General features: G+C 46.6%; 1 protein-coding gene across 2 annotated transcripts in view; it reads right to left on the reverse strand.

Moving 5' to 3' along the window:
• noc2l (NOC2-like nucleolar associated transcriptional repressor) overlaps positions 1-23,393 on the reverse strand; it is a 157,034-nt gene that overhangs the window by 76,469 nt on the left and 57,172 nt on the right. For both annotated transcript variants that reach the window (XM_073032302.1, XM_073032301.1), the window contains exons 12-13: positions 22,790-22,901; positions 37-150 (exon numbers count right to left, since the gene is read on the reverse strand). In XM_073032302.1, coding sequence (XP_072888403.1) covers positions 37-150; positions 22,790-22,901 — 226 coding nt within the window. The remainder of the gene's footprint in view (positions 1-36; positions 151-22,789; positions 22,902-23,393) is intronic.

A 23,393-nucleotide genomic window follows, 5' to 3' on the forward strand; every position in this document is an offset into this window, starting at 1 on the left:
TTCCTTCAACAACAAGCAAGGTTGCTCTCTACTTACTCTGTAAGCTTTCTCCTGCAAGTTTGCATTGGACAGCTTGAGAACCACAGCGAAGTTGATTGGCCGAACACTCATCCGCCCAGGTTTCTTGTTAAAATCCACCTGTTGGAAAATCTAAAGAACACAATCATTATTAAGTCAAATAAGACTCCAGAGATGTCACTTTCTGAACAACACATCTCAAGCTCAAACTATATTTATTTTGATTTCCTGAGAAGTTAAGCATGATCAGATTTATTTATAAAGCAAACGCTCTATCTCCCTCCGTAACAAGGAGAGAAAGTTTTTATTGTTTAATAGTGGAACATCACTGCCAGAATTCCTCAGGTCAGTATCCTACGCCAACCACCACATCAACAATCTCCTGCCCATCCTAAGATCAGGACTGAAGATGCTCGTTACTTATTATTCCAGTTTTTCAGGGAATAAAATCCGTACCACACTGTAAGACTGAGGAACTGATTGTGAACTTCAGGAAGGGGAAGTCAAGGAACACACACCAGTCGTTACCAGGGGTCGGAAGTGGAAAGGGTGAGCAGTTTCAAGTTCTTGGGTGTCAATATTACCTGGGCCCAAAATACCGATGCAGGCAAGTCACCAGCTATATTTCATCAGGAGTCTGAGGAGATACAGTGTGTCAGCAAAGTCTCGTAACAATTTTCTACTGATGTTCTGCAAAGGACATTCTAACTGTTGCATAACCATCAGCCGCTGCACAGGATTGGGAAAAGCTGCAAAAAGTTGTAAACTCTGCCAGCTCCATTAAGGACATCTTGAAAAAGTGATGTTTCAAAAAGATAGTATCCATCATTAGGACCTTCATGACCAGGACATGCCCTCTAATTACTACCATCAGAGAGGAGGTTCAGGAGCCTGAAGACTAGACTCAATATTTTAGGAACAGTTTCGACCTCACTACTTTTGCTCTCTTTTTGCACCGCTTATTTTTATATAAAATTCTTACTTTACTATATAGTTTTTCATCTATTGCACTGTACCATTGCCTCAAAACCACATCTGCCAGTGATAACAAACCTGACTCTGACATTGAAAAGCTAGGGCTACTGATCTCTGAGCTGCCCCTACAGATAAACAGACCACAAGACATGCATGAATGTTGGAACCTGTTGACTTCACCATCAATGGTTTGAAGAGTTACCCACAAAGGCACAAAGATAGCCCTGGCTAAATAAGTGGAATCTTAACTTTTCAGTTCCTGCTGCTGCCTGTTAGATGTTTGTACGTTCTCCCTGTGACTGTGTGGGTTTCCTCCGGATGCTCCGGTTTCCTCCCACAGTCCAAAGCTGTATGGGTGCGTGTTAGTGAGTTGTGGGCATGCTAGGTTGGTGCGAGAAGCACGACAACACCACAGCATATCTTTAGTCTGTGTTGGTCATTGATGCAAACGACGCCTTTCACTGTATGTTTCAATGTACACGTGACAAATAAAGCCATACTTGTATCTTTGTCTCACCACGAGGCTGCTGTGACACTCTCACTCTTCTGATGAGACCCCAAATCAAAGGATCATTACTTCACCTCCCCACAGAGACATACAGCCCACTAAAGGAGCGCTGGGTTGTTAACACAATTGGCACATTTCACTGTATGCTACTAAGTATGTGTGATTGATAAATAGGCCAGGGACTCCCAAGCTGGGGTCCATGGACCCCCCGGTTAATGGTAAGGGTCCATGGCATAGAAAAGGTCGGGAACCCATGCTTTAGGCCGAATTTGATGGCGAAAGTTTAAACCAGATAGAGTAATAATGATTGGGCGATCGTGTTTGGTGACCGTGATGCTGGGCTGAACTTAATCGAATGTAGAATAGTACAGCTCAGGAACAGTTGCACTCAACTAATTGAATTAATAATCAAATGGCCAACTAAACTAATCCCTTCTGCCTACACATCGTTCACGTTCTTCCATTTCGAAGTTCAAAGCTCAAATTAGATTTCTTATCACAAAGAAGAGAAAAATCTGCAGATGCTGGAAATCCAAACAACACACACTCACAGAATGCTGGAGGAACTCAGCAGGTCAGGCAGCAAAGTACATAACCTTCAGATTTGTCTGTGGCTCCTTACGGTCAGCCACAAAACAAAGAAAGCCCAAAAGAACCCTTTAAAAAAAGACTGTCAGACACCCAACGTAGAGGGGGGAGAGGGGAGAGAGGGGGGGGGGGGGAGGAGAGAGAGAGAGAGAGAGAGAGAGAGAGAGAGAGAGAGAGAGAGAGGAGGAGAGGGAGAGGGAGAGGGAGAGGGAGAGGGAGAGGGAGAGGGAGAGGGGAGGAGGGGGAGGGGGAGGGGGAGGGGGGAGGGGGAGGGAGAGGGAGAGGGAGAGGGAGAGGGAGAGGGAGAGGGAGAGGGAGAGGGAGAGGGAGAGGGAGAGGGAGAGGAGAGGGAGAGGGAGAGGGAGAGGGAGAGGGAGAGGGAGAGGGAGAGGGAGAGGGAGAGGGAGAGGGAGCGGGAGAGGGAGCGGAGCGGGAGCGGGAGCGGGGAGCGGGAGCGGTGGGGGAGGGGAGCGGGAGCGGGTGAGCGGGAGCGGGAGAGGGGAGAGGGAGAGGGAGAGGGAGAGGGAGCGGAGCTGGGAGCGGGAGCGGGAGCGGGAGCGGGGAGCGGGAGCGGGAGCGGGAGAGGGAGAGGGAGAGGGGAGAGGGAGAGGGAGAGGGAGAGGAGAGGGAGAGGAGGGGAGAGGGAGAGGGAGAGGGAGAGGGAGAGAGGGAGAGGAGGAGAGGGAGAGGGAGAGGGAGAGGGAGAGGGAGAGGGAGAGGGAGAGGGAGAGGGGAGAGGGGAGAGGGAGGGAGGGAGAGGGAGGGAGAGGGAGGGAGAGGGAGGGGGAGAGAGAGAGAGAGAAATAAACAATAAAAGCAAAGAGCTTCAGAGATGTTTTGTGAAAGATATGAAGCCAGACATTACTGCTGGTGGAGCAGGCCACAGCCTAAGTTCACTGCAAAGCCAAGTAAACGTTGCAAGACCAGACATGAAGCCAGGCATTACTGCAGCCGGTAATCTCAGAGCCTCTTGAGCACCTCTATCGCAATGTCTCCCCACCATAACAGGCAATGCATTCAACACCCACAGCTTAGCGCAAAAAGCTGGCCCTGAACTTCTCCTCTGTACTTCCCCCTCTCGCCTTAAATAAGTGCCCTCTAGTATTGGTATTTCATGCCTGGGAGTAACATACTGGCTGTCTACTCTATGTACACTCAGTGGCCACTTTATTAGGTACACCTGCTCATTAATGCAAATATTTAATCAGCCAATCGCGAGGCAGCAACTCAATGCATAAAAGCACGCAGACATGGTCAAAAGGTTCAATTGTTGTTCAGACCAAACATCAGAATAGGGAAGAAATGTGAACTAAGTGATTTTGACGGTGAATGATTGTTGGTGCCAGACAGGGTGGTTTGCGTATCTCAGAGATTACTGATCTCCTGGGATTTTCACACACAACTGACTGTGAAGTTCACAGAGAATGGTGCGAAATACGAAGAAGCATTCCATGAGTGGCAGTCCTGACCTCTCTCATTAACGAGGCTTTCTTTGCCCACAGAGCTGCCACTCACTGGATGTGTTTGGTTTTCTCCCACCTTTCTCTGCAATCTCTGGAGACTGTCGTTGGTGAAAATCCCAGGAGATCAGCAATTTCTGAGATACTCAAACCACCCCGACTGGCACCAACAAGTATTTCAGCTTTTCCAATTTCCGTGTAACTAAAAGTCTGAGGCGGATGGAAAAAATGATTTAATTCAGTTGCTGTGTGTATTAGGATCAAAAGACTTCAGCTTTCCTAGTTGCCAAAAGTAAAAAATATCCTTTGAGAGGAAAGGATTTTTATTTTGATTCTCCCTGGAAAAAGATTTTAAACTATATTGTATTTCTCTATTCTCCTGTAAATGCTTGGAAGAAAATGTATTCCAAAGTAGTGTGCAGTGACAGAATCCTCTGCTCTACTCGCTTTACGCTTTTGACTGTGTGGCTAAGCACAGCTCCAATGTCATATTCAAGTCTGCCAGTGACCCTGCTGGCGTAGGCCGATCAAAGATGGTCATGAATCAGCATACGGGAGGGAGATTGAAAACCTGGCTGACTGGTGCCAAAAGAACAACCTCTCCCTCAATGTCAGCTGATTACTGACTTCAGGACAATAAAACCAGAGAGAGGTCCATGTGCCAGTCCTCATCAGAGGAGAGGATCAACAAATTTAAGTTCCTCTGTGTTATTTCAGAGGACCTGTCCTGGGCCCAGCGTATAAATGCAATTTGAAGAAACCATGCCTCTACTTCCTTGGGAATTGGTGAAGAGTTGGCTTGACATCTAAAATTCTGACAAACTTCTATAGCTCAGCAGTGGAGAGTATATTGACTGGCTGCATCACAGCCTGGTACGGAAACACCAATGCCCTTGAATGGACAATCCTACCAAAAGTAGTGAATACGGCCCAGTTCATCACGGGAAAAGCCCTCCTCACCACTGAACAGATCTACATGGAACGCTGTCGCAGGAAAGTAGCATCCGTCTTCAGGGACCTCCACCACCCAGGCCATACTCTCTTCTCACCGCTGGAAGGAGGTACAGGAGCCTCAGGACTCACACCACCAGGTTCAGGAACAGCTATCCCCTCAACCATCAGGCTCTTGAACCAGCGAGGATAACTTCACTTGCCCCATCACTGAAATATTCCCACAACCAATAGATTTACTTTCATGGACTCTTCATCTCATTTTTAAAAATATTTATTTATTGTTATTATTTCTTTTTTTTTTGCATTTGCACAGTTTATTGACTTTTGCACACTGGTTGAACGCCCAAGTTGGTTTCATTGATTCAGTTATGGTTTTATTGAGCATGCCCACAAGAAAATGTATCGCAGGTTTGTATGAGGTGACATTTATGCACTTTGATAATAAATTTACTTTGAATTTGAACACATCCATCTACGTTTAGATCCCAGTAGACACACTGACACAGCTCTCGTTTATATATAAGCGTGGAACGTGAGCTCCCTTTTCTGTTAGTTATTCTACCCTGAGCAGCAACCTGACTAGACGTTACAGCCACGGAGTACACCTCGATCAATCGGGTCCCGTTACTGACACCCCCCATCATTATTCATTCCTTCTCGCACTGAATACCAGATGTGCAAAGTCATAAATTATTAGCGCATCCTCTGGCAAACTGCTCCCTGAAAGCAACTGCCTCGGTTTTACAAAGCACATCACCTTACAGAGACTGGTGCTGAGAATCTGCGCCAGTTCTCCACACTGCAAGCCTCAGTGAAATATTTATCTGTAGGGTTTTCTGCTTCCCGCAGAATCGTTGTCTTATTCATGACTCTAGTGCAGACTCTAAAGTCGATTAGCATCCATTGTAAGCAGTATTGTGTAGCAGTTTTGGGACCCTTGTCTAAGAAAGGACATGCTGACATTGGAGAGGGTCCGGAGGAGATTCACAAGAATGATTATGGGAATGAAAAGGTTACAATATGAGGAACGCTCGATGGCTCTGGGCCTGTACTCACTGGAGTTTAGAAGAATGAGGGGATTTCACTGTAAACTATAAAGGGCTCAATAGAGTGAATGTGGAGAGGATGTTTCCTATAGTGGGGGAACGCCAAGACCAGAGGACACAGCCTCATAATTGAAAGGAAAATACCTTTAGAGCAGAGGTGAGGGGGAACTTCTTTAGCCAGAGAGTGGTGAATCTGTGGAATTCATTGCTGTGGAGGCCAAGTCATTGGGTATATTTAAAGTAGAGGATGACAGGCTCTCGATTAGTAAAGATGTCAAAGATTACGGGGAGAAAGCAGAAGAATGGGGTTGAGAGGGAATAGATAGATAGATAGATACTTTATTCATCCCCATGGGGAAATTCAACTTTTTTCCAATGTCCCATACACTTGTTGTAGCAAAACTAATTACATACAATACTTAACTCAGTAAAAAATATGATATGCATCTAAATCACTATCTCAAAAAGCATTAATAATAGCTTTTAAAAAGTTCTTAAGTCCTGGCGGTAGAATTGTAAAGCCTAGTGGCATTGGGGAGTATTGACCTCTTCATCCTGTCTGAGGAGCATTGCATCGATAGTAACCTGTCGCTGAAACTGCTTCTCTGTCTCTGGATGGTGCTATGTAGAGGATGTTCAGAGTTATCCATAATTGACCGTAGCCTACTCAGCGCCCTTCGCTCAGCTACCGATGTTAAACTCTCAATCAGCCATGAAATTTGCTCCAATGATTTGTTTGTATGGAAGCTCCTGTCAGTAAATTATTACAGTGCTAGAGTAATCCTCCTTCCAAAGAAACCTCAGTGATTGCAAAGCACTTTGTAGAGGGTTGAAAGTAATATTATTGAAGAGCACCTCTTTCTTCTTAGCCGAAGGCTTGATAAGGTTGGCAAGGGCAACAAGAACTGTGGCCAAAATTTTGATCTTCGTTACTCAGATCTTTGAGAGGTGAACTTGATCCTCAGGTTTGTACTGGCTTCTCTCCATCCCAGCCCACTGCAATACAACGGGTAGGTCACGAGGCAGGATGTGAAGGTCCCAGAGAGGACGAAGAAAATCAGAGAATCTGCAGATGCAGCAAGTGTGAAGAGAAACAAAATGCTCAACAGGTCAGGCCAGATCTGTGAGAGGAGGGACGGAAGCAACACCTCAGGCGAAAGACCCTTCATCTGAACTTGCAAGGAGACTAAAAGTGGCTTCTTGAAGCCTCAGTGTGAGGGAGAGGGATATCTCTGAGTGTGAAACTGGAGTGGGCCATCAACTATATGTGCAGAAAAGTTTAACAAAAAGGACAGGCTGATAGTGCTAAAGAAGGCTTGCCTTTATTAGACAAGGCACTGAGTTCAAAAGTCAGGCTGCATCTGGAGTAATGCACTCAGGGATCAAGGATAAACTTCATTCAACATATCCATTTACATAGTTTATATTAGGAATTTGCTATGCTGTGTTGGCACAACATGCAACAATAAACAACATTCAATAATTATAAAGAAAACATTTATATATAAATGAACTAGAGGTTAAGATATGGATTAAAAAGTGCATAAATACCAACAGGTACTTACAATGCAAGCATCATTATAAAAAGTGTTTCAAAGTGCTTACACTGTAGTGCAGAGACAGGGTAATAGATGGGGGAGGCGTGTGGGGATTACGAGAATGGTTGATCAGATTAACTGGGGGGAAGGAATTATTAAAATAGTGTTGTGTTTTTTCATTTAATAGTTCTATAATGCTTTCCAAGAGGGAGCTTTTGGAAATTCAAATCTGCTTGTTCTAAGGGATTTCAGCCCCAGGGTTAGAATGGAAAAACAATATTGTTAATTTTCAATCAAACAAGTGCCTGGTAAAGAGGTTATTAAAAGAAAGAGAAAGATTATCTTTATTTGACACATACATCAAGATATACAGTGAAATGGGTCGTTCTGTGTCAAAGACCAACACGGTCTGAGGCTGGTCTGCGGCAGCCCACAAGTGTCGCCATGCCTCTGGCACCAACATAACATGCCCACAACTCACTATCCTTAACCCACGTCTTTGGACTGTGGGAGGAAACACGAGCACCTGGGGGAAACCCACACGGTCACGGCACATACGCCTGACAGATATCGGTGGGAATTGAACCCAATCAGTGATCACTGCTGCTGTAACGCATTGTGCTACTGGGTCGCGTCATTAAGGTTATGAGATATGGTAAACAGAGGAGAGGTTCTTCAATTACACAGCAGGTGAACAGGCCCTTCTGCCCTCAGTTCCTACTGACCACCAAGCACCTATTTACACTATTTCTTCACTAATCTCATTTTCTTCTTCTTCAAATCCCGTAATCCTCCCTTCCCCTCCATGGCTCACAAAGATTCTATCGCTCAGCTATACACTACGAACAATTTACTGTGCCCAACCATTCAGGGCAGACAGCATCCATGGTGGGGAATAAACAGTTGCCTTTTCATCAGGACTGGAAAGGAAGGGGGAAACATGCCAGAATTAAAAGGTTGGGGGAGGGCAAGGTGGACAAACTGACAGGTGACAGATGAAACCAGGTGAGGGACAAGGTAGGTGGGTGGGTGGGGGAGAGGGGGGTGCAGTATGAAGCTGATAGTGATAGGTGGAAGAGGTGAAGGGAAGCATGAAGCTGATAGGTGATAGGTGGAAGAGGGGAAGGGAAGTATGGAGCTGATGGGTGATAGGTGGAAGAGGCGCAGGGAAGTACGAAGCTGATAAGTGATGAAGAGGTGAAGGGGAAGTATGAAGCTAATGGGTGATAGGTGGAAGAGGTGAAGGGGAAGTATGAAGCTGATAAGTGATAGGTGGAAGAGGTGAAGGGTTGAAGTATAAAATCCCCAGACAAAAAATGGCAGATGGAGAAACTCAGCAATACAGGCAGCATCCATGGAGATTAATAAACAATTGACATTTCAGACTGAGACCCTTCTTCAGGAGTGAAAAGGGGGCAGACACTATAATAAAAAGGTGGGGGAGGGAGGAGAAACAGGATAGTTAGAAGGTGACAGGTGAAACCAGGTGGGGGGAAAGGTAAAGGGCTGGAGAGAAATCTGAAAGGAGAGGAAAGTGAATGATGGGAGAAAGGGAAGGGGGAGGGGACGCAGGGGAGGTGATAGGCAGGTGAGAAGAGGTAAGAGGCAGAGTAGGGAACAGTAGAAGTGGGGAGGGGTAGGGAAACTTTTTTTTACCAGAAGGAAATATTGATATTCAAGTATAAATTGCAAACAGTACAGGCATTTTGTCCACAATGTTGGGTCGACATTTTAACCCCCCCCCCCCCACCATCTCAATGCCCCTAATGTAATTGCCACTACCACCACCCCTGGTAGCACGTTCCATGCACCCACAACTTTCTTTGTTAAGAACTTACCTCTAACATCCTCCCTATACTCTCATCATATCAAATTAAAATTGTGCCCCTCATAATAGCCATTTCCTCCCTGGCTGTCCACTCCATCTATGCCTCTTACAATCTTATACACCTCTACCAAGTCACCTCTCAGTCTCCTTCACTCCAAAAATAAAATCTCCAGCTTGCTCAAATTTATCTTCATATTATCGGCACCCAACTGCCCATAATTCAGAACATCTACCACAAACGCTGCCCGGGCAGGGCGAAGAGCATTACCAAGGATGCATCTCAGCCTAACCATGGACTTTTCACTCTCCTCCCATCCGGTAGGCACTACAGGAGCCTCCGCTCCCGCACCAGCAGGCACAGGAAGAGCTTCTTCCCTGAGGCTGTGACCCTGCTGAACCTCACATCATAGCGCTAAACAGTATTGCACCCATACTGTACTGTCTCAGTACTTTTATATCTGTAAGCTGTAGTACTTACTTTTTATTCACAGTTATTTTGTAAATAACGCTATTCTTTTGCACTTCTGGTTAAATGCTAACTGCATTTCACTGGCATTGTATCTGTACTCAGCACAATGTCAATAAAGTTGAATCTAATCATGTGACATACCCTCTAGTTCAGGCAGCATCCTGGTAGATCTCCTCTGAACCCTCTCTAAAGCTTCCACGTCCCTCCTATAATGAGGCAACCAGGACTGAACACAATATTCCTAGTGTGGTCTCAGCAAAGTTTTATACAGCTGCAGGTAGTTAGCTGCTCGATGAACTAACAGGTAGAAAAGGAGTTTGTGCTTTCTGCCCATGACTCTCTGGGCGGTTCCCTCGTTCACTCACACACTATACAGTTACAAAAGCAAGAGCCCACTGCGAAAAAAAACAAAGAAATAGGAAGAATTTCTTCTTTCGGAAGCTTTGGAAATCTCAACCCCCTAGAGAACTGGGGCATCTGAATTTCTTCTTTTTGAAACCCACAATAAAAAAAATAAGCAACCGCGTGAGTTTCAGGGCACGTGGCCACAGCAGAAATGCGTGGCAGGTGAGCTATGGCTTGGGTGACACTGATGCTGAACCGAATGGGAAGTGGTCAGGTCAGGAGAAAGCAGAAGCTGGCAAGAGGGAAGAGGCGATGTGTGGGATGCACTGGCAATCTCAGGAAGGGAACTGACCTGTCCAATAAGTGACAGCAAGAATATTCTCACTTCATTGTGCATTTCCATAACACATTCTGTATCTGTACCTAAACAAATAATTTATTTTTTATATAATTACTTATAATTGTTGAATGTTTTTATTACATGTTGGGTAAACACAAAGCAGCAAATTCTGAATACGTGTACATGTAAATGAATCTGGCAAATAAAGCTGAATCTTCATTTATTTATGTTCTGTAACTATTATATATTAAGCATTAAGGTGTGTGTGAGTATGAGCGTGTGCGTATGTATTCATACGTACGTGTGCGTGTGCCGTGTCCGGGCCTGGAATGGAGGAATAGGGATTATGTTGTTGCTGTTGTTCTGCTAAGCATTGTGGGTATGCTACGTTGGTGCCAGAATGTGTGGCTGCTCCCAGCACATCCTCGGGTGTGTAGGTTGTTAACACAATAGACATATTTCACTGTATGTTTCAACATACGTGTGATGAACAAATCATGGCCTTCGGCTGCTGCAGCCCATCCACGTTATGGTTCAACATGTTGCACGTTCAGAGATGCTCTTCTGCACAGCACTGTTTGTAACGTGTGGTTATTACTGTCACCTTCCTGTCAGCTCTGGCCATTCTCCCCTGACCTCTCTCATTAACGAGGCATTTTCACCCCCAGAACTGCTGCACCATTCTCTGCAAACTCTAGAGACTGCTCTGTGCGAAAGTCCCGGGAGATCATCAGTTTTTGAGATACTCAAACCACCTGTCTAAAACCATGGTCAAATTTCTTCCCCATTCTGAACAACACCTGATATTTGCACTAACAAGCAGAATAACAGGTGTACCTAACAGACCGGCCATTGAGAACAAGCTGCAGTTGTTCAGGACACATTTGGAGAACCGTGTAGAGTCCTGACCCCTCCCCGTTATGGGAAAGAAGTGGTTAAACTGTTAAAAAGTAAAGAAAAGACTGAAGAGGATGTGAACCTGAGTTATAGGGAAAGGTTCAGAATCAAAATCAGGTTTATTATCACTGATATATGTTGCGAAATTTGTTGTTTTACAGCAGCAGTACAGTACAATACATAAATCAGTTACTATAAATAAATTACAATAAGAACATAAGAAATAGAAGCAGGAGTAGGCCATCCGGCCCATCGAGCCTGTTCTGCCATTCAAGAAGATCATGGTTGATTTGGCCATGGACTCATCCCCACCTAACCTGCCTTTTCCTCATAACCCTTAATTCCCCTACTATGCAAAAATCTATCCAACATCAGAAACATAACATTAATTAAGTAATGCAAAAAGAGAGCAAAACAGTGAAGTAGTGTTTGTGGTTTTATGGAAAGTTCCAAACTCTGCTGGCAGAGGGGAGAAAGCTGTTACTCAAACATTGTGTGTGTTCTCAAGCTTCTGCACCTCAAGAGGGCATGTACTGGATTATGAAGGTCCTTTATGATGGAAGCTGCCTTCCTGAAGCAGTTATACAAGTCACTGGTGAGGCTGCACTTGGAGTACCATGTACAGTTTTGGTAATGCTGCTATAGGTAGGATGTGCTTAAACAAAAAAGAGCACAGGAAAGATTTACAAGGACGTTGTCAGTACTAGAGGGCCTCAAGTTAAAGGGAGAGGTTGTCCAGGTGAGGTCTTTATTCCTTAGAAAGTAGGAAGATGAGGGGAAAACTTATAGACATGTTTAAATTTATGAGAGGCTGAGATATGATGAATGGTCCTTGGCTCTGCGCTAGGGGGATCAAAATGAGGGGGCATAGATTTAGGGTAAGAAGTGAAAGATTTAGAAGGGCCCTGAGGGGCACAAAATGAGCTGCCAGAGGAAGTGGTTGAAACAGGTACAATGGTATCACTTAAGAAGCATGAGGATAGGTACATAGAGGGAGTGGAGCTTGGCGGGATAAGGGATGCAGGAAACTGGGACTAGCTGGTTGGCATGCACTGGTTGGGCCAAATGGCCTGACTCCGTGCTCTGTGATTCTTTCACTGAAGGTGGAAACACTCAGCAGGCCAGACAGCATTGAGGGAGAGAGATTTCAGGTCAAAAATTCTCGAGAATACAAATAGCAGAGCAGGTGAGGGACGGAAAGGTAGGGATTAGGAAGTATCTCTGATCAATGAGTTAATGCGGGTAGCTTGAGAGTGAGAATAAAGAACAGATATAAAATGAAGGCAGAGAATAGGGAAATGTAAAAGATTGTGAAACGCAGGGCAGGGCAGTGCGGTGGAACATGGCCAGCAAGTCAGGAGAAAACACTCCTCTCATTTAACCTAAGGGGGCCTTTAAGGGACATTTTCCAAGATTACTAATTGGCTCGGTACAACATTGTGGGGTGAAGGGCCTGTTCCTGTGTTGTACCATTTCATGTTCTATGTTCTAACGATGAAAAGGTTTTCAACTTGAAGCATTAACTCAGTCCCTCCCTCTCCACGGCAAATGCCTGACCTACCAAGTAAAATATCTGTGCCGAGTACAATGGTAAATTAAACTCAATCTCTTCTGTCTGACAAAATCCATTCCTCCATTTTTATGTGTCTTAACAGCCACTGAAACACCACTATTCTATCTGCATTGCACTTTCAAATGTTTACAGTTGGTTCCATTTTTTTTATTATTTCAGTGGTTGGGTGCACGCAAGGATGAGATCAAGAAGATTTTTGTACATTGGGCAACGTGAGAATGGCTGCTATAAGATCAGACACAATTTAATCAGAGCGTGATACAGGGTCATGGTCTGTCTCGCCAGTAGCCATGGGAATCTCCTGCTCTTCCCACCAACATCCTTGGAACCGTTCACACAGGTTAAAGAGCAGGCAAGACACAGCACCCTAACGGATGGAGAAGATGCAGGTTTGAGGTATGAGGACGCTAGGGAGAGAGACAGAGAGATAGTCAGCATCAGACAGACAAAGAGAGGGGGGGAGGGAAAAGAGAGAGGGGGAGAGGGAGGGAGGGAGAGAGAGATTGAGAGAGAGCAGGGGAGAGGGAGCAGGATGGAGGGGAAGAGGAGGTGAAGGGCATTTGGGGAAAGGGGCAGAAGGGGGTTTGGGAGGGCATTGAGGGGGTTGAGAGGGGGTTGGAGGAGAGGGAGTGGAGAGGTGGTTGGCAGGTGAGTGGAGAGGAGTGATGGGCAGTGTAGAGGGGGGCATTTAGTGGGGGGAAGAAGGGGAAGAAGGTGAGACAGGGAGAGAGGTGAGGGGCAGAGGGAGGGGAAGACAGGGGGTACAGGGGGAGAGCAGGGAGATGGGAGAAGGGGGGATGGGGACGGGGCAGGGGAGGGAGGGACAGGAGGGAGGGGGATAGAGGGGAGGACACGGGGAGGGGGACAGCGGGAGGGGGGACTGTGTGGAGAGGGGGACATGGGGGACAGGACACGGGGAGGCGGACACGATGGAGGGGGGATGGGGGACACACGGGGGGACACGGGGGGGCACACATGGGGGGGAGGACGGGGAGAGAGGGACACAGGAGGGAGGGGGATAGAGGGGAGGACATGGGGAGGGGGACAGCGGGAGGGGGGACCGTGCGGAGAGGGGGACATGGGGGATGGGACACGGGGGAGGTGGACACGATGGAGGGGGGATGGGGGACACATGGGGGGACATGGGGGAGGGGGGCACAGGGGTGAGGGGGGACGGGGAGGGGGCACGGGGGAGGGGAGAAGAAGGGTGGAATAGGGGATAAAGAGAGGAGAGGAGGGAGATAGAACGAAAGAATAGTCTGGGGAAAAAAACAGTAACCCACAGAAGAGCATGCTCGACGTCAGATTAGAAATCCGCTGAAGGAGTTAACGGGGTTTCGAGAGGATTGGAAAGTTTTTATAAAGCACCAAGTGAAACAGCTTCTGATGCAAAGATTAAAACAAAAAAAAAGTCAATCACAAACAAGTAAAGGTTAAAGAGTCCACAACCCACGAGAAACGGGTGGCCTGAAAATAAAAAGAATCTCGAGCGCATCGGATGTGGTGCGAACTGTGGAAGCTGAGGGTAAGCAGAGTGTGGTGAGACTGAGCCCTAAGTACACACCCCACTGCGTTAAACAGAAGCATGTCACCTTGAAAAGGCAGCTGGAGACAAAGAACAGCATGCAGAACACGGCCACCAATTGAAATGGCAAACATCTTTTGTGGAAGAAGGAAGGAAGCGTCAGGCAACACGAGCCTCAGAGAGAGGGGCGCTAAAGCGTTCTGCCGCCTCCCAGACCCACAGGATGTGGGCTCCTACAGTGCGCAGAGCAAGAAACCGCACCACGCAGTCGTCAACAGTGTCCGACTGCTGCAACACATACCAAAGGCGAAGCTGACCGCCGGCGTTAACAGCTGTGACACACCTACGCCTACTGCCTCCCCCCTCTCTCGGTCAGCTTCACCCTGACACCGTAAGACATGGGAACAAAATTAGCCCAACGAGTCTACTCAGAATCAGGTTTAATATCACTGGCATATGTCACGAAATATGCTGTTTTGTTGCTGCAGGACACTGCAGTACATCATGATAAACTACAAATTACAGTGCAGAGTAAATAGTGAAAAAGGCAGCAAAAAGAAGTACTGTACGTGGGTTCAATGTCCATCCAGAAATCGGATGGTGGAGGGGAAGAAGCTGTGTGTACCTCTTCCTTGATGGTAGTAACGAGAAGAGAGCTGATTTATTACTCTCTCAAACCCCATTCTCCTGCCTTCTCCCCATAACCTTTGCCAGGCACAGTTACTAATCAGGAACCCATTAATATCTGCTTTAAATATACCCAATTACTTGGCCTCCAGAGACGTCCGTGGCAATGAATTCCACAGATTTGCTACCATCTGCCTAAAGAAATTCCTCATCTCTGGTTTGCTCCAAGGCTGAGCATTCTGATCCCAGATTCCCCCACTACAGAAAATATCCTCTCTATGACCACCAGATCTAACCTGTTCAATGCCCTGACCTTCCAAACCTCTCACTTCAGCACCCTTCCCCTCGTTAGCATTCCCACAAGAGTTGTAAGCTCAAGCAGCGAATCTTTGAGGGTGGGTACACGGTCCCGGGTTCAAACCTTCTAGCTGAAACCAGAGGGGGGGAAAAAAAGAGTATTAATAGTGACAAATTTTCAGGATCACGAGAAAGCCCTTCATGTCTGCATGCACTCCTAACTCACGTAACACACTTCTGAAGATTGGCTCTTTGGAGTCAGAGGCACAGTATCCTGGTAAACACTCTGTCGCCGTGTGTTCACCAGAAGTGATCAGGCATGGACATCAGCCTGGATAGTGTCACGGTAATATACCAGTTCGAGCACAGAGCAGTACAGCAAGAAAAAGGATTAGCTTTGTCACATGTACATCGAAACATACAGTGAGATGCATCACTTGCATCAACGACCAACCCTGTCTGAGGATCTGCCAAGGGTCACCGTGCTTCCAGCACCAACACAGTATACCTACAACTAATCTTAAAATCGTACGTCTTCAGAATGTGGGAGGAAACCCTCATGACCATGGGGAGAGCACACAAACTCCTTACAGAAATGGGACAGGTTGCTGACATTATAAAACGTTACACTAACTGCTTTGCTATTGTACCTCCCACTTACTAAACTCTACGTCTTTAGACGGTGGGAGAGAACCGGAGCAGGCGGAGGAAACCCACGTGGTCACCGGGAGAACGTACAATCTCCTCACAGACAACACTGAATTAGGGTCACTGACTCTGTAAAGCATTCGCTAACTGCTTCACTACTGTGCCACCCAATAACACACAATATAAATTGTTTAAAAAGGGATGGTACTGTAGCATAGCGGTCAGCATAATGGCCGCGCAGGGCCGCCACTGTCTGTAAGGAGGTTGTACGTTTCCCTATGATCTTGTGGGGTTCCTCCTACAGTCCAAGGACGTAAGGGTCAGTAGATTATTGGACAACGTGTGTCCAATAGGCCAGAAGGGCCAGTTACCAGGTTATATCTCTAAACAAAATAAAATATACACAACTGTAAGAAATAGTGAAAAAGGCTGAATGGAATTGAATTGACTTTATTTCTTACATCCTTCACATACACGAGGAGTAAAAATCTTTACATCAACGTCTTAATGTGCAATTTATAGTAAATTTGTAATAAATAGTATGTACAACAGAACAGTCAATATAGTACAAATCTGTCTGATGGCCTGTTGGTCCTGGCTTTAATGCTGCAGTACCATTTCCCGGATGGCAGCAGCTGGAACAGTTCTGGTTGGGGTGACTCAGGTCCCCAATGATCCTTCGGGCCCTTTTTACGCACCTGTCATTGTAAATGTCTTCAGTAGTGAGAAGTTCACATCTACAGATACACTGGGCTGTCCACACCACTCTCTGCAGAGTCCTGCGAATGAGTGGAGTACAGTTCCCATACCAGGCAGTGATGCTCTCAACTGTACCTCTGTAGAAAGTTCTTAGGATCTGGGGACCTACGCCAAACTTCTTCAACCGCCTGAGGTGAAAGAGGCACTGCTGTACTTTTTTCACCATTCAGCTGGTGTGTAGAGACTACATGAGATTCTCGGTGATGTACGCCGAGGAATTTAAAGCTTGCAGTGAGGTCTGTGCAAAAGTGAAATAGGAAGAGCATCTTTTTTCAAAAATCTTTGGAAGTCTCAACCCTAGAGAACTGGAGCATCTTATTCACTTTCGGGAAAGGGGCAGGAAGTGCAGCAGCTCAAATGTTAATGTAAACAAATGAGGAACAGACTCGAGGGACCGAATGGCCCACAGCCACTACTAGTTCTGACAAAACCACAGATGTAGAGCTGGATTAGTCTGTAGTGCCGGTCCAAGATGAATCATGGCCAAGTTGGAACGTGGACAGGATCCAGCAAGTTACAATCTCCACTGAGTTCCGGAGACAGCACAAGCCAATACCTTAGGGGTGTAACGTACTGCAATTCAAGTGTACTGTGCATAAACAGTTGCCAAAGGCATTGCAACACACACTGCAGCTTCCCGCCAGCTCCTTAAGACTGAACAATAGATGCAGCCTGACGACATATCTGGGTTAAACACACGCAGAGGAGTGCAACTCATTGTAGTCTTCTCCTGTCTACAGCCCATTCACTGCAATGCTCTTCTGCACGCCACTGTTGTAACGTGTGGTTATTTGAGTTACTGTCGCCTTCCTGTCAGCTTGAACCAGTCTGACCATTCTCCTCTGACCTCTCTCATTGACCAGTCATCCTGACCCAGTCTGGCCATTCTCCTCTGACCTCTCTCATTAACCAGTCATCCTGACCCAGTCTGGCCATTCTCCTCTGACCTCTCTCATTGACCAGTCATCCTGACCCAGTCTGGCCATTCTCCTCTGACCTCTCTCATTGACCAGTCATCCTGACCCAGTCTGGCCATTCTCCTCTGACCTCTCTCATTGACCAGTCATCCTGACCCAGTCTGGCCATTCTCCTCTGACCTCTCTCATTGACCAGTCATCCTGACCCAGTCTGGCCATTCTCCTCTGACCTCTCTCATTGACCAGTCATCCTGACCCAGTCTGGCCATTCTCCTCTGACCTCTCTCATTGACCAGTCATCCTGACCCAGTCTGGCCATTCTCCTCTGACCTCTCTCATTGACCAGTCATCCTGACCCAGTCTGGCCATTCTCCTCTGACCTCTCTCATTAACCAGTCATCCTGACCCAGTCTGGCCATTCTCCTCTGACCTCTCTCATTGACCAGTCATCCTGACCCAGTCTGGCCATTCTCCTCTGACCTCTCTCATTAACCAGTCATCCTGACCCAGTCTGGCCATTCTCCTCTGACCTCTCTCATTAACCAGTCATCCTGACCCAGTCTGGCCATTCTCCTCTGACCTCTCTCATTAACCAGTCATTCTGACACAGTCTGGCCATTCTCCTCTGACCTCTCTCATTGACCAGTCATCCTGACCCAGTCTGGCCATTCTCCTCTGACCTCTCTCATTGACCAGTCATCCTGACCCAGTCTGGCCATTCTCCTCTGACCTCTCTCATTGACCAGTCATCCTGACCCAGTCTGGCCATTCTCCTCTGACCTCTCTCATTGACCAGTCATCCTGACCCAGTCTGGCCATTCTCCTCTGACCTCTCTCATTGACCAGTCATCCTGACCCAGTCTGGCCATTCTCCTCTGACCTCTCTCATTGACCAGTCATCCTGACCCAGTCTGGCCATTCTCCTCTGACCTCTCTCATTGACCAGTCATCCTGACCCAGTCTGGCCATTCTCCTCTGACCTCTCTCATTGACCAGTCATCCTGACCCAGTCTGGCCATTCTCCTCTGCCCTCTCTCATTGACCAGTCATCCTGACCCAGTCTGGCCATTCTCCTCTGCCCTCTCTCATTAACCAGTCATCCTGACCCAGTCTGGCCATTCTCCTCTGACCTCTCTCATTAACCAGTCATCCTGACCCAGTCTGGCCATTCTCCTCTGACCTCTCTCATTAACCAGTCATCCTGACCCAGTCTGGCCATTCTCCTCTGACCTCTCTCATTAACCAGTCATCCTGACCCAGTCTGGCCATTCTCCTCTGCCCTCTCTCATTGACCAGTCATCCTGACCCAGTCTGGCCATTCTCCTCTGACCTCTCTCATTGACCAGTCATCCTGACCCAGTCTGGCCATTCTCCTCTGACCTCTCTCATTGACCAGTCATCCTGACCCAGTCTGGCCATTCTCCTCTGACCTCTCTCATTGACCAGTCATCCTGACCCAGTCTGGCCATTCTCCTCTGACCTCTCTCATTGACCAATCATCCTGACCCAGTCTGGCCATTCTCCTCTGACCTCTCTCATTGACCAGTCATCCTGACCCAGTCTGGCCATTCTCCTCTGACCTCTCTCATTGACCAGTCATCCTGACCCAGTCTGGCCATTCTCCTCTGACCTCTCTCATTGACCAGTCATCCTGACCCAGTCTGGCCATTCTCCTCTGACCTCTCTCATTAACCAGTCATCCTGACCCAGTCTGGCCATTCTCCTCTGACCTCTCTCATTAACCAGTCATTCTGACCCAGTCTGGCCATTCTCCTCTGACCTCTCTCATTAACCAGTCATCCTGACCCAGTCTGGCCATTCTCCTCTGCCCTCTCTCATTAACCAGTCATCCTGACCCAGTCTGGCCATTCTCCTCTGACCTCTCTCATTAACGAGGTGTTTTCACTCATAGAACTGCTACTCACTGGATGTTTTTTTTTTTTCGGTTTTCGCACCATTCCTACATCCCAGGAGATCAGCAGTTTCTGAGATCCCTATGACACCAATCATTCCACGGTCAAACTCACTGAGATCGCATTTCTTCCCCATTCTGATGTTTGGTCTGAACAAGTGAACCTCTTGACCATGTCTGCGTGCTTTTATGCATTGAGTTGCTGCCATGTGATTGGCTCCCCTCTCCTTTCCCCAACCATGATTCCCCCCTCCCGCTCAGTGTCATGAAATTTGTTTTCTCTTTGGTTGCAGCAGTACAGTACAACACACAGAAGTACTACAGTACCATACACATAGTGGTTGACAGTCTTTCTGGTAGATGAACAAGCGTGGCTGTGAGGAGTTACGTGGTACTTGGAGTCCATGAGATCCCTCAGTAGCAAAGCCAACGACGAAAGTTTTAAAGATATTACCCAGTCATACAGCAGGAAATCCGTACGTTCAGCCCAACAGGCCCAGATCAGTCTATACTTTCCGCCGCCTCAGTAAAGAGTCAATGGAATCCAGCACATTAGATTTCCGTTCTTCTCCCCTCTCCCATCAGGCAGAAGGTACAAAACTCCGAAAGCACATACCACCATGCTCAAGGACAGTTCCTACTACCACACTGTCAGAAGACTATTAAATAGTTGGCCAGTAAATAAATTGGGCTCTTAACCTCACCATCTACCACATTAAGATCTTGTAACTTATGGTTACCTGCTCTGCACTCTCTCCGCACTTCATTCTGCAAGAGCTATGGAAAAAAAGAAACAGTCGACGCTCAAATCCTCAACAGTCCTGAAGAAGTCTCAGCCCGAAACGTCGACTGGTTATTCATTTCCATAGGTTCCGCCTGACCTGCTGAGTTCCTCCAGCATTTTGAGTGTGCTACTCTGGATTTCCAGCATCCGCACAATCTCTTGTGTTTTCACTTTATTCTGCATTGTTACTGTTTTACCTTGTTCTACCTCAGTGCACTGTGTAATGATCTGATCTGATTCTTACCATAGAGGGAGTACAAAGAAGGTTCACCAGATTGATTCCTGGGATGGCAGGACTTTCATATGAAGAAAGACTGGATCGACTGGGCTTATACTCACTGGAATTTAGAAGATTGAGGGGGGGGATCTTATTGAAACGTTTAAAATTCTAAAGGGATTGGACAGGCTAGATGCAGGAAGATTGTTTCCGATGTTGGGGAAGTCCAGAACGAGGGGTCACAGTTTAAGGATAAAGGGGAAGCCTTTTAGGACCGAGATGAGGAAAAACTTCTTCACACAGAGAGTGGTGAATCTGTGGAATTCTCTACCACAGGAAACAGTTGAGGCCGGTTCATTGGCTATATTTAAGAGGAAGTTAGATATGGCCCTTGTGGCTAAAGGGATCAGGGGGTATGGAGAGAAAGCAGGTACAGGGTTTTGAGTTGGATGATCAGCCATGATCATACTGAATGGCAGTGCAGGCTCGAAGGGCCGAATGGCCTACTCCTGCACAGTACGCAAGACAAGCTTTTCTCTGTACCTCCATACATGTGACAATAATAAATATTTCAATACCTCTATAATTTGTTTAAACACACTATGATGGCATCACATTGGTAATGATGTTTAATAACCTATAATCGTCTAATAAACACAGGAGATTCTTCTGATGCTGGAAATCCAGAGCAACACACACACAAAGTACTGCAGGAACCCAGCAGGTCAGGCAGCATCCGTGGACAGGAATATGCAGTTGACATTTCAGGCCGACCCTTCATCAAGACAATAATAGTCTCAGCTAAGTAACTCAATTAATTCTTTTCCCAGAGTCTGTGAATCAAGAACTAGAGGTCGCAGATTTAAGGTGAGAGGGGAGAGATCCAAAAAGATCCTGAGGAACCTTTTCACCCGGAGAGTGGCTCAAATATGGAATGAGCTGACAGAGGAAGGGGTTGCGGCAGGTGCATCAACAATATTTAAAAGACGCTTGGACAAGAACATTAAAAAACCATACCATCTTAAAAGTTTCTTCACCCAGGAATTAATCTGATCTTGTCTTGTCCATACCGCACCAACCGCTGCCACTGGGCTGTAAACGTGCAGGAGCAGTGTGTGGTTAAGTGCCTTGCTCAAGGACACACACACTGCCTCAGCTGAGGCTCGAACTAACGACCTTCAGATCGCCAGCCCAAAGCCTTAACCACTTGGCCACACACCAACAATTGTTCTAGTTAGTCCCCCTCATACCTCCTCTCTATTACCTCAGTCACTGCACTGTAAACACTCAACCATTTTATAATGCTGTTTACATTGTAAACACATGCTGGTATTTATGTATTTGTGCACATTTTATTCCACATCTTACATCTAACATCCAGGCAAATGGGAAGAGCTTCAATGGACATTGATAGATTAGACTTTATAATTGTTATTTTATTTAGAGATCCAGCTTGGAACAAGCCATTCCAGCCTAACCCACCAACTACCCTAACACTAGCTTAGTCACAGGACGATTTAGAATCACCAATTAACCAACTAACCGGAACGTCTTTGGACTGTGGGAGGAAACCAGAGCACCCGGAGGAAACCCACACAATTGCAGAGAGAACGTACAAACTTTTTACAGAGGACGCTGGATTTGAACTCTGAACTCTGTAATGCCCTGAGCTGTAATAGCGTCATACTAGCCTCTACGCTACTGTGGCAGCCCTTGTCGATTAACTTTCTTATACTTGTTTGCATTTTTGTATAATTACTTATATACATATAATTGTTCACTGTGTTTTTAATGTTTGCAGTTGTTTTTGTACCTTTCTGGAAACTTCCTAGTTTTAATGGTGGGTATCGCATGACCTGAATAGGGACAATCTTTTTGGTAGATTTAACCAATGGAATTTACGCCATTAGCAATCTGGTATAAGAAGGCCAAAATACACTGGTTCCTCCTCTTTTGCCTCTTCTTCCGCCTTGACACTAAACTTTGCTTTCGCTCTTCGCTTTCGGTTGTGGCACGGATCAGGCTCTCATGCCTTGTGGTCACGGGTTGCAGATGCTCAGGGAAGGAGTTGCCAGAGCCAATGTGCCAGAGAGGTGGTTGAAGGCCGCCACTTCCCAACGGTGCTGCTCTCCAGTGTTCGCTCAGTGGAAGACCAAGTGGATTGCGTCTGTCTGCAGCTGTACCATCCACAAGCCATGACACTCAGGGACTTGGGCCATATGTACTTCTTTGTGACACTATGTCTTTTTCTATCACAACTGTGTGCTGGGTGTGGCTGTTGGTTCTGTGTTTTGCACTTTGGCTCCAGAGGAACGCTGTTTCATTTGACTGTGTTCATGTGTGAGGTCAAATGACAATTACATTTCATCTTGAATTTGATGCATCTCCCTTCATTTCTTTGTTCTTGTGGTGCTTAATAAAAATGGCTGTAAGCAACAGGCTTTAGGCCGCTTTTTCGACTTCTGAAGAACCGTGGGTAGCAAAAACATTAGGATCCATCGGCAAGCCAAATGGCCTGTTTCTGAACCGTATGGCTATGAATCAGAATCAGAGTTCAGCCTTACCTCGAGCAGGAAGGGTGTCACGGGGATGAAGGTCTTGGTGCAGTCAGAGAGGAGCGTCAGAGCACGAACACAGTGCAATCGAAGGGGATAGTACCGAGGAGTGGGTAGCAACCTGAGAAAACAAGTTCAAAGCATAAAACTAACTTCTGCTCTCTGCCAGTCTCTGGTGCACATTCTCCTGAATATGAAAAACAGACCTGCAACATCAGCCAATACACTCGGTGGCCACTTCATTACTGTTAATGTAAATATCTAATCTGTCAATCATCTGGCAGCAACTCAATGCATAAAGCATGCAGACATGGTCAAGAGGTTCAGTTGTTGTTCAGACCAAATGTCAGACTGGGGAATAAGTGTGATCCCAGTGACTTTGACTGTGGAATGATTGTTGGTGCCAGATGGGGTGGTTTGAGTATCTCAGATATTGATGATCACCTGGGAATTTCATGCACTACAGACTCAGAGCAGGGCTTCACAATTTTTTATGCCATTAACAGAGGGGTACTCTGCTCTGGAGTTTACAGATCCAGTGTCTTAATGAGAGGGGTCACAGGAGAATGGCCAGACTAGTTCAAGCTGACAGGAAGGCAACAGTAACTCAAAT

This window comes from Hemitrygon akajei, chromosome 29, assembly GCF_048418815.1.
Source record: "Hemitrygon akajei chromosome 29, sHemAka1.3, whole genome shotgun sequence".
NCBI classification, from domain to species: domain Eukaryota; kingdom Metazoa; phylum Chordata; class Chondrichthyes; order Myliobatiformes; family Dasyatidae; genus Hemitrygon; species Hemitrygon akajei.